The 12,998-nt window shown below is 35.8% G+C and overlaps 1 protein-coding gene across 1 annotated transcript in view; it reads left to right on the top strand.

Moving 5' to 3' along the window:
• The window catches only part of igf1 (insulin-like growth factor 1), a 90,043-nt gene extending 88,326 nt beyond the window's left edge, over window positions 1–1,717 (top strand). Inside the window, exon 4 of the mRNA XM_028816555.2 lies at window positions 650–1,717. Within this exon, the coding sequence (XP_028672388.1) occupies window positions 650–709 (60 nt within the window). The 3' untranslated portion in view covers window positions 710–1,717. The remainder of the gene's footprint in view (window positions 1–649) is intronic.
• The last annotated feature ends 11,281 nt before the right edge of the window (window positions 1,718–12,998 follow it).

Raw genomic sequence — 12,998 nt, 5'->3', positions numbered from 1 at the left:
TTCTTTTATATTAAATTCAGAGACTCAAAAATTCTTAAGATTCTCACGTGGTGGCTGGTAAGAACTTTTTAACTGGTAAGAACTTTTAACTTTTACTGTATGTCTGTAGCACCTTTCCCACCCAGGCTTATTTTCCATGTTGTACTATCTGTGAAGTACTCTCCTTTCACTGGAAGCTATCATTTTATGGTGAATAATGCACCAGCTCCACGGACATTTGTACCCCTTCTACATTTCTTCTGTTTCTTATTCTCGGTTTAGTATCACTTCTTTTAAAGGTGTAGTGGTAAGAGAAGTGAGTTCATTATCTGGCCAACTTCTAGCACATCTCCTGATTACCCCCAACTCACTTTGTAGAACAGTAAAGGCGTCCAAGTAGTTCAGCGTTGATTTTACTGTCGAACTCAGACATTAATTTGAGGTTTAAGTGAAGGAAGTCTGCCGGATCATCTTTATCTGTAACTATGAGCATTCTGAGGATCCATATTTGTTCCACATAGCACAGAGGCACAGTTTGAGCATTTTAGATGAGCATGATGTGTCAATGTCCTCAACTCTAATAATTTTATATTGTGTTTTTGCCTTTCTAAAAAAAAATTAAAGTTTTCTTTCTCTCTCTCTCTCTCTTTCTCTCTCTCTCTCTTTCTAGGAGGTACATTTGAAGAACTCAAGTCGTGGAAATACAGGCAACAGAAACTACCGGATATAGGAAAAGGAATTTCAGAATTAGATTAAAAAGAACAAAAACAAATTAAAAAGACAACAATGAGCATACCACTGCACAAATTGTACATTTTAAGTGCAAGTTTTGGTCAATGTTGGAAACTAGTTGAGATAAGCTCCAATTTATGTCTCTCTGCTGAATAACGGCACTATACAAAATGAGTTAAGAAAATATCTTTATTCAAAAATATAATGTTTTCTAATAAGGTAGCTACTGTGAACTGGGCCATGGGTGCATGTCTCATTGGTTTCATTTCTGCACAACAAGTGAAGAACATGAAGCTGTTATTTAGCACCTACAGATGATGAGAACTTTATACCCGTATGCTTCAGCACGTCTGAAGATGTGTGTTAAATGGAATTAAGTACTTACACATTTCTATCCACTTCTGGCCCTAACATTGTTGAAATGGGAGATTTCTATTGAAAGCTTATTTGAAATTGAAATTTAATGACTATGAAAGGGCTATCTTGAAATAATACAGTTCCATGTTACAGAAGTGCATAAAGTGTAAAATGAAGGACCCAAGGAAATAAGCATATAATGAATGTTCATCTTACCTCAGCTAAAACAGAAACGGTGATCCCACAGAAGTTACAAGCCATGTAACAACTAAGGAATAGTTTTCACATGGACTGAATTCATGTGCGTTTTGGATGGAGGATTCGATCTTTTCAACAGTATGCATGAAAGGATGGCTGAAGAGATGTCACAAAAGAGAGTTATTTGTGCTTTAAGCCTGCTGGCAATGACTGGAAAAACTGTAACTGCTTTATAATTTAATTTTAATCTGTAAGAAAAAAAAAACCCTCGACTTCATGTTTTGTGATACATTTTCCTATTCTTTTGTTTGCTCTTTCTTTTCCATTCTTTTCAGAATATTCCACAGATAAAGTGACCAGCACCTATAGGTGTTTAAATTACTATTAGATACCCAACAAATGTCATTTTCTATCCAAAAATTCAAAATAAAAAAGCACAAAAGAAACAACATTGAATAATTTATGGGGGAAAAATTCTTCTGCTACATATCAAGTTTTGCAACATGTTGGGAGTTACACCAGCATCAACATTCTTCTAAGATCAGATTATCGATATCAGTCATTTTAGTAACATTTGTGGTATTTCCTCTAGATAATTTCATTCCACAATCTTCATTATTACTCTTTCACCTTCTTGCCAGTCCTGCTGTCTCTTAATTCTGAAGACCATATTCCATGAACACAGCTTTCTGTAATATACAGTAGTTTGTTATATTACTGTATGTAATTATTGTAAGAACAATTTCATATTCGTACTTCACAGTTTCCACCTTTCTCATTTTATTTAGTGATTTTTCCACTTTCATGTTTTGGTGTACATGAAATAAACACACATTTTTTACCTTTAACCCCTATGTATTTTCTGCCAATGTTCACAGGTAACTGACAAAAATATCAAAAGATATATGAAATTTCCTTTACAACAGTATCTAACTGCATATGTCTGTATCTTTTTCTGCTTCTTTTGCATCACTTGTTCATTCCATGACTTCTTAACCTCTTTGTTGCTTATATTAACATCCATCCACTTTCCAACCCGCTGAAACCGAACACAGGGTCACGGGGGTCTGCTGGAGCCAATCCCAGCCAACACAGGGCACAAGGCAGGAACCAATCCCGGGCAGGGTGCCAACCCACCGCAGGCTTATATTAACAGAATATTTTAAATTCAAATTTGTGTATTCTATAGCAGTTTTCTCAAAGGATAAGCTCGGAAAACTTAAGAAGATTTACAAAACTATATGGAAACAAGTTAGGAAAAGTAAGATGCTGAAACATTCAGATGCATCTGCGGACTTTCTTAAGTGTTTTGACATCTGGGTTATTTTTTATTTTTCTTTATGCTTCAAGAGGCATATTATCACATTTTCGTTAAATATTTTGTAACAATGAGTCATATTCAAAACTAACAGTAATAACAGTGTACATACATAGAGGACATAAAATAAATGTTTTTAAGAGCATTTTACAATATCATGTAGTAAAAGAGCAAACCCAAAAAGAGTAGTAATGGCTAAAATAGCTCTCACAGATATGAGATTCAAACCACGTGATGTAAAAACTGCGTCAATTGTCATTTTATTGTTAGTGGTTGGTTGTAAAGGATCAGCAGCTACAACTTAACATTTTGGAAAGAAGTACACAATAGACAGTTCAAGTTCTCATTGTTGGCTGCTGTCCATTGAAGAAAGTTATCCAGCACCCTATGGTACAGAGTAATGAATTAACTACCCAATTAACTAAAAAACCCAATTAAAGAGATAATCAAAGTCGGGTATTGATATTAAGAGAGCCCTGCTCAAAATCTACAAATCTCATTTACCATCAGGGTCTGCTTGCTAGCATAAACACTTAAGAAGCACATAAAGCCATGTTCAAGTGAAATTCCTGAAGACAGCATAGAAAAGCTGTTCAATTAACTATAATGGACAGCAGGCCAAAATGGCTTACCAGAGCCCCAGTTAGTGAGCTCCTTACCACCTCAATTCATTTTTTGAATATGTTAAATGACATTGTGCTTTCCTTGCTTGCATTTTCATTTTTACAGTAACAAAGATCATTTAACTGACCTGGTATGACTTGATTCTTTGTGTATTTACAGTATATCAGTCCCATCTCCTACACAAAGAAGTGCTTAGACTCAGAAAAATATAAGCCTTTAAAATCTAAATAACTAAATGTTCACCCACATATTTACCACTGTAAAACTAAAAAAAAAATTTACAGCAGAGTTATAAATCTTAAGACGTAGAGCACTTTTTCTTTGTAGATGGGTAAATGTACTGTTAACCAATCAAATTATAAGCAACAGCCAACCCAAGAATCGTATATTTTATACAATTTAGATTAGACTAGATAGAACTTTATTTGTCCCCAGGGGGAGATTTAGCTTTTTACAGAAGCTCTTTAAATAAATACATAAATATACACACACACTATGTTCTGAACACACACCAGCATGTCTAAAAAGGAAGAAAACCTCTGACTTGGCAGTCATAGTCACAGTGAGGCATTATGCAGGCAATAAAAAGATTTATTTTTTATATATTGCTCTTTATAAAAGAATAGCAAAGAGAGCTGAAGAAATCAAAATACACAAAATAATAGACCAAGGTGCAAAATACGAGGAGTTCTTAAAAGCGTGGAAATCAAAATTGTTGGGGGGGGGGGGGGGGGGTGTCCCCAGAAATAAATTTTAGAAACATGATATGGTGTTGTAAATTAGTCAATGCCCAATACTGGGTTTTTAAGAAAGGATTACAGCCAGCAGACAGCAATTCAAACGTCTGCAAACGTTTTACAAGCTGGCCAGGGTTAGATGTTTGAATGGCAGCAGGCATCCAGTGGGGAAGGAGAGGGCATCATTTAATACTCCTCAAGATAACTCAAGAAAAAGGGAAGAGACTTTAAGAAGAAAAAAGGAAATATGAGCCCCACCGTGTTCACAGTGACATACTGGAGTGTGATGGTGGATAACACAAAGTAATGGTGATATTGTGCTCTCAATAGTGCTTACATTATAGGGGAACACAGCTTCACCTTTGAAATGTTGTGCTCCTGCCATTTGTGCTCTTGACAAACTTGAGTTGTAGAGGTGCTCTGTAGCTGGGTGGCAAATTAGTTCATGGCACTTCATTTCTTTAACTTTCATGATGAAATAATCATTTTACTAATAACATCTAAGTGTGTATGACTGGTTGGAAGCATAAGGTGCTGTCACATTTGATTGCATATTCGTTTATGATACAGTTCATGTTAAATATGTTTATTCCAAGTGATAGTATTCTTCATAGCTAAGTAATTATATATTATATAGTATCTTGAGTAAAACTTCAGCGTTCAGTCAACACTGGAGCATTACAGGAACCCCCTGATTATTGTGAGGTATTTCACACATTTTGTCAGATGCCAAATCAACACATCTCCATCAAAGGCTTGGATTGAAGCAAAAATATAGCATTATGTAAATCAGAAAATCAAGAGAAAATAATCCTGTATATAAAAGGTCTCTGCATAAAATAAACTGTGCCAGATAACCACTCTGTCTCTTTCTGGACAATCTAAAAGTTCTCAGGTATACCTGTCAGGACAGAAGCTCCAGGGTGCACAGAAGTCATGGGATCAAATGATGTCACTGCTCAAATTTTCAAGTTATTAAGCCAAAGGCTTTAATGGCATTTTGATATTCTGCAACTGATTAATTCTTTAATTAAGAAAGATTATTGTTAATTATTAATCATGCTAATTACAAGCAAAAATTAGGTTATTGTAACTTAACAGGGAGCTAGGCATATGAACTGGAAGTGTAAAGTAAAAGGTTCCCAGTTCAATCCTCATCTGAAACTTACTTTACAACATTGAGCATACAGCAATATATTTTCATCCATCCATCTATTATCCAACCCACTATATATTCAGAATAATAAAAAAATGATTTGTCTCCATCTTAATTTCCTGTATTGTTGCATATTTTTGTCACTAAATATTTCCATTTCTTCAAGCAAAACCTAACATTACACAGTGGGCATCTGAATGAACAAATAACACATTTTATAATTTACTTTATTCATCCATTGAACAAAATTACCCAGCATCCAATGGCACAATGTAACATATGAACTGTCCCTAATTAAATCAACACAATTAAAGACATAGGCAGAGTTAGGAACTGATATTTAGCCAGTACTGCTCAATATTTACAAATCTCACTTACCATGAGAGTCAACTTGCCAGACTTAAGAAGCACATAAAGAGATGTTCAAGTTAAATTACTGAACAGAGTATAAAAAAGTTGTTCATATTTATTGTTTCTGAAAAGAGATGCAAACCCATTTCTAAGGTGCTGGAGCCCCACTGAACCACAGTGACAGCTAAAATCTCCAACTGGAAACCTCTTGGAACAGTAGTGAATCTTCTCAGGATTAGTTAGCCAGTCACAATAATCTAAGAGCGTGCCATAAAAGCATTCTTGAATGACACAATGGATCCTAATGGATGGCTTCTTCATGGGTCAGTGTTCATGGCACCACAAACAGAAAGACATTGGGTAAAATGGACTTCACTGGATGGCAAGACAGAAACCACTGCTAACCAACAAGAGCATAAGTGTTCATCTGTTATTTGCCAGGAAACCTCTGAATAATCCCCAAGCCTTTTGGTAGAAAATTGTGAGGACAGATAGGACAAAGGTAGAATTGTTTGGATGACATTATGTCAGGCATAAAGAAAATAGCATTTCACAGAAAGAACATCATACCAATAGTCAAACTTGGTGGGGATGGTGGTTTGTGTGATGGTGTAGGATTACTCAGCTGCTTATGGACCTGCATACCTTACCATAACTAATAGAACCAACAATAATATTCTGCATCAGAAAATTCTTAAGGGGAATGTCCAGTCAGTCATCTGTGACCTGAAGCTGACATGTAGTTGTGTAATTCAACAGGACAATAATCCAAAACGCTAAAGCAAATCCACATTGTAATGGCTAAAAAGAAGCAAAATTAATGGTTCAGACTGGCGTAGTCAAAGTCAAGGTTTAAATCCATTAGAAATATCATAGAAGGACCTGGAGCAACAGTTTTTGCATGAATATCTACCAATAGTTCTGAATAAAAGCAGTTCCGTAAGGAAGAGTGGGCTAAAAGGTGCAGTTACTTTTTCACACAGTTCTGGGTGGTGTTTGATAAATTTGTTCATTCAATAAATGAATTAAGTAAAAAATGTGCCATTTGCCACATACTTTATGTGTGTGTGTGCGTGTGTGTGTGTGTGTGTGTGCGTGTGTGTGCGTGTGTGTGTGTGATATATTCTATTGTTTTGTGTACTTGTAAAGCACTTCTCTATGGAGAACTACAACACAAAACATAGGCAGTTTGTGTGCATACATGCCTCCATTTATTCTACTTAAAAACCATACCTTAAATGAATCCCCACACATTCATCATGTTACAGTATATCAATACCTGTCCCTTTGTGCTGTATATTTGCTCCACCCTACATTAGTCCACCTCAGAATGCTTACACTTTTGTTGCCAAAACTAATATCAGCAGAACTGCTTTTCAGAAATCTGAGACAAAACCCGCCCTACACCATCCCCTAAGTGCTTTAAGTTCTTTGTAATGTATTTCTTTGAAAACTCTGAATTAAGATTTGCCTTGAATGTCCTTAAAGATCCAGTTATGCTCCTTAAATAATACCCGATGATCTTCACTTAAGAGCCACACTTTCTTGACGACTTTGCAGCTGTGGACATGAATTCTGTCTGTATTTTTCTTTATTTCCTTACAGATTGCATTCTAGCACACACTATTTAGCACTACTATGATAATGTTTCATATTTGGTTTTGTTAATATTTTGCCTCTTCTTCTAAAATGTATTGTTGTCCATAGATAGTATGAGACATGTATTTTTGTATGAAGCCATTCACTTTAAAACTGTTTATGTAAATCTCGTCTGCCTTTGTTACTGCCCAGTGATGTACGTAGACTGACAGAGATTACACAAAAGATTTTCCCTGAACTTCACCTATTTTTACTTTTTCCGAGTATTACAATGTTTGCACTTCTGCATGACTGTTTATTTTAAAGTATGTGATGACACAATGTAGTCAGGTTCCTTGCACTGACTGCACTTACAGTACATATGCCAGTCATCTGAAGCAGTCACACTGGGGGACAGGCAGAATAAAGTTTTATTTTAATGTCTGTAGGAGATGACTAATTATAATTTTTGAATATTCCAAAAAATTTTAAATGACCTTTTCTGTCAAGATAAAATGCATTTTTATATCTTATAATCAACTTTTGTTTTCAAATATGTTATGCTATGATATTTTGTACATTTACTGTACTTTTATTACCAACAATATGAAAGAATTCTATCCACTGTATAATGGTGCTATTTTGTATTTTTTTTTCAGGATCACTAAAAAAGTAAAAAGACAATTCTAAAGTTGTTTTTAGTAGGATATTTTAGTTATTACATCCTGTATATCTCCATGCCTGGTATAGCATTACCACCTCACCGCTTAGAGTTCATTGACTGCTGACTATGAAATACATTTACTGTTTTTGTACATGTTTAATGATGAAGTGGCACCCTATCCAGTGCCAATTCCAGTACCGTATCTGCAGCTGGAGCAATTGACTTATGAACCAAAAACAAAACAATTCTGGTAATCATGACAATGGTTCATAAAAATGAATTAATACGTGTATAAATATGGAGGTAGCACATTAGATTCTGGCTTATCATGATCCAGCAGTAGATGGATGATGTTTGTGTGAGTGCTCTTTGCAAAGGACTTAGAACAAATCCAGGGCCTATTTAGTAAATTATACCCCTTGTTACTTTAGTAAGGAAATGCCTAAAAGAGCAGATAGAGATATACTATTTGATTTGTAGATACAAGCAACTTTACCATTATGATAATTTCCATCCTGATGTGTCGTCAATTGCAGAGAAAATGTCCCCATTGCTCCCACAAGCTAGGGGGACCTCCAGACCCAAAGCACCCCTTCATCAGGGGGATATGTATGGGTCCAAACCTAGCCACAAACATACAGATGTAATCATAAGTTTACATACACTGGCAGAATTTGTGAAATATTAGCCATCGTTTGGAAAATATAAGTAATCATGCAGAAAGCTTTCCTTTTAATTAAGGAGTGTTCAGGCGAAGCAATTTATTATCACATAATTGTGTGGGCTCTTTTTAAATCATAATGATTACTAAAGTCACCCAAATGGATCTGGTCAAAAGTTTACATACCTTTGAATGTTGGTGCTGATAATATACACACCTGTTGACACACACAGGTTCAGATTAAGGGAGAGTCTCCACACTTGTAACCTCTTTGATTGTAATCAGTGTCTGTGTATAAATAGTCCATTTAAATTCACACAAAGCTGCACTGACTTTGCTGGATACTCAGCCTTGGGGAAAGCAGAAAAATTGTCAAAGGACCTGTGAGAAAAGGATATTGATTTGTATAAATCAGTAAAGATATACAAAAAGATATCCAGAGATCTGAAAATGCCTGTCAGTAATGTTAGAAAGTTAGGGGTTATGTTGTTAAGAAGCCAGGGTCAGGCAGATCAACTGAGATTTCAGCCACAAGTGCCAGGCTCATATGTCAAGCTGCCAAGAATAACCCACAAGCCACTTCAGCTGAGATACATGCTTCCCTGCAAAAAAGTGGTGCTGCTCTTTCAAGATGCACAATAAAGAGGTACTTAAACAAAAATAGGCTGCACGGTCGAGTTGCAAGAAAAAAGACCTTTACTGTGCCAAAGCTACAAAACATCCCACTTACAGTATGCCAAACAGCATCTAGACAAGTCTCAAAACTTCTATAAAAAACTCCTTTGGAATGATGAGACCAGTATTGAACTTTATGGTCATAATGATAAATATTATGTTTGGAGAAATGCAAAAAGGCCCATGATGAAAGTTAAAGCTTTTTTTTCTTTCTAACAAAAACACCACACATATAGCATGCTATAACTGAGTGAGGCAATCTGTTATTTAACCACATAGTCCAAAATATGGACACAACAGTTGCAGCAAACACTCCAGGAGCATACCTGGGCCTCAAAGTGCAAGTGTGCAAAATTTCAAATTCTCTTTTTCTGAATCCCAATCTACGCCAATAAACAAAGACCTGATTAAATTCTGAGTATGCTAGTTGATAATTAAATACTTTTGAGTAAAGACTTTATGCTAGCCCTATTGTCATTTTCTTGTGCATTTTCTCTTCATAAATAAATATGATAAAATATACGATACAGCATAATATAATATAATATGGCAGCACCAACATTCAAGGGTATAATATGGCTAAGCGGAGTTTGCCTGTTCTTGTGCACCTTCCTGGTTTCTCAAGTGCCCTTCAAACATCTCCAAAGATGTGAATGATTCTGAATTGTATCCCTTCATTTATGGTGTAAATTAACTGAAATGGTTGCCATAAATGGCATGACAAAAGCTATAATACAATTCCCAAAGTGCTTAAGTGTATTTTGGCTTTACTTAACAAACAAGGAGTATCATCCATATTCTGGACACCATTTGTGAAAGATTTTGAATTGCAAAATGTCTTTCATGTAGTTACCATCTTTCTTTGGCCTTTGGGTGAAAACTTGGGCATAGATGTTTGGAGGTGAGTGTTTTTGACACTTTGATGTGTTACTTTCCAACTCTGATTAGATGCACGGGGTAGTATTTTTGGATCTCCATTGAACTAATTCCGTGACTTCTAAAACCAACTGGCTGCACCAATAATGATTTAGGTGTGTCGTATTAAAGTGTTTGAATACTTATGCGATTGATTATATTGTGTTTTATATTTGTAATTCATTTAGACTACTATGCAGAGATCTTTTTTCACTTTGACATTAAAGATTCTTTCTGTTGGCCTGTCAAAAAATAAAAATTTATTGTGATTCACTATCTAAGCATCTAAAATAATGTGAAAACTTCAAGGGAGAGAATATTTTTATACTCATTATATGATGTTGTAATATAATATAATATAATATAATATAATATAATATAATATAATATAATATAATTGTACAGGTTTGGTTACTGATGTTTCTAATGCAGGCTAAAGCTCCCATGACCCAAAACTGGATAAGCATGTTGCAGATAATATACTATGTTTGACAGATAATATACTATAAGGGTATGTAAAAAAATGTACAATATATTTCTAAAAATGTAGTTTAATTTTTCAACATAACCTCCTAGTTTGAAGTGTACATGTTGTCAACCTCATCTGCAGGACAGAAAAGGGTGATGGGTAAATGAACAACTTGCTGTGTTGTGTTTTTTCCTGGGAACAAATGCACTAATATGCACAATGGTGCATCTTTGTACGCAAAATAGACAGCATGTCAAATTTTTTTAAAATGCACTGCATTACTATGTAGGGACCTGAATGAATATAATAGAATAGAAAGGATTTTACTGGCATACTGCACATTATCTGCATTACATAGCTGCTGAAAAAATGCAGCAAACATCAAAATGCGAATGAGCTATCAATATTGTTAACATTAGTGGAGATGAATGGACAACCTAATAATTATGTGACACTCACACAACCAGTCTTGAATTTTTCCGTCAATTCATAGACACTTTGCTGAGACAAAATGATGTTGAAATAGTGTGCTGAAAGCTACAGTAGATCTATGCTCCTTATAAATTTTCAGTCCATAAAAACCAGTCAGCAGTCCACTGGTGTTGCACTTCTTTGTTCCATACAGAATGTGAAGCAACCATGGCTTAACACGACTTGTTTGTTTGTCTACGTTGCTGTGCCACAAGGCCAAAGCCAAAACTTGATGAAAAGTTAAAACATTATTAATGATAGTTTTTTTACTTACCTTCATGTAATATAACTAGCCATGCTACCCATCTGAGACAGGGTTGAAATCACAGTAATCAATGTAGACTTCAGCATTAATGTTTGCAGTGCTCCATGCATTGCATATTCCTCTATTATATGATATTTGGCATGGGATTCGTAAAAGCAGTGTTAATGTTTGGGATGTGCCATTTATTGGAATGACAAATGCAGTGCATTTTATTGTTAAAATGTTTGTGATGTGCCATCTTTTAATATGATAGAGACATAGCAACCGGAGAGACACTCAGGCACATTTCCTTTTAGTAAGACAGATACACAGCAAAATTGAATTTAAATAGTTGCTATAAATGCAAGCAGATCCTCCAACTTGCATGGAAAACTTGGGGGTTGGTGACAGGACTGGCACACCAGCCACTGTAAAAAAAAAAACTCACACTGCTCCATTCCATTTGTACTAGTATGGTGCTGAGGTGTCCCCCATTGCACTTCTGCACTCAAGTCCTATTTTGGGACCCTGAGGTGTTTTGTCGTGAGGTGGATGTAGCAACGAGCTGTATCAGTGCATGATCCCAACCTCTCCCTCCTATAAATGAGAGCTTCTCCTCTGCACCTCACTCCACTTTACCCACAAGAAATGTCATTTGTAAATATGTCACACACAATACCCTTGTGTCTAGTCCTTCTGGTAAATTCAACATTAAACAATGGGCCCTTCCCAGTCTAAAAATCTCATTTACTGTATTTTTTGTAGGAAGAATCCAGCCATCTACAGAAGTGAAACAGGGAGACAGTCAGCACACCGTTTCAGACAGCGCATTCGAGGCATTAAAATGAAAGCCTTTACTATGCCTATTCACATCTCTAGATCATAACCACACTGCTCTCAGTTTGTGTTCTTTCACAGGGCTTCAAAAACATTTCTCAAAGACAAACAGAAGGAGCTATGCTCATATTCAGGCTGGGATATCACATTTCCCCAGGTCTTAATGGCTGACTAACTTTTTAATCTCTCCCTTCCCCTTTTATAATATTTTAATCATTTTTCTCATCTGCTCTCTTGTCTCTTTTCACATGCACTGACTTTGTTCCCTCTTTTCTCACCTATACATGTTACCTGCTCTTTCCTTTGTGTCTTTTCTTTTCTTTTTTTGTTTTTTTTTCACAAACAGCATTTAGGAAAGTTAAGATTGCTCACCTGGTGTCACACAGTGAGTTTGAATCTAAAAATTCACTCAAGTGTCAGATTAGATATGAGCAATATATCATTCCTTGGGGATATTCTGCACACATGGGATTTGACATCAGATTTTCTCACCGGTCCTTATTTATAGTTGTTGCCAAGCCCTTCCAAGAAACTGAGCAATGGGCATAATAAATACTGTATGTCGAGATGTAATTCAATCTGCATAACCTTCCATTCATCAATAACAACAAAGCTGAGTCTCCAGAGAAAAATTCTGTATATTTACAATAACAGAAATAAAGAAGGGTTGGCCGTGATGAATGAATTGCTATTGCACTGCAAGAATGGACAACCAGCTTACAGTTTGCTTAAATCTTGTTCATTCATAGACATTCATAGTGAAACTTCCAACTTACAGAGACTAACAATTGAACATTTCTCATGAGCCCCAGCACTCATAACAAAAACTGCAAGACACATGTTTTCCGTTTGTTTTCTTAATTTCACATATGATTGTTTCCCAGACAATGAAGATTGTCCTTCAGTCCCTGCTAAACCCCCACCCATTATTTTTCTTCTAGCCTGAGGCAGGATGTGACTCCCAGTTTGTTTTGGTTTGACAAGGTGGGGAAGAGAAGTTTGTTTGTAAAGCGCAGCCTGATATGACTGCTA

The sequence above is a fragment of the Erpetoichthys calabaricus genome, chromosome 1 (genome assembly GCF_900747795.2).
Source record: "Erpetoichthys calabaricus chromosome 1, fErpCal1.3, whole genome shotgun sequence".
NCBI lineage: Eukaryota > Metazoa > Chordata > Cladistia > Polypteriformes > Polypteridae > Erpetoichthys > Erpetoichthys calabaricus.
Note: the sequence above shows the minus strand (reverse complement) of the source record. Positions and strands in the feature narration are given on the sequence as shown.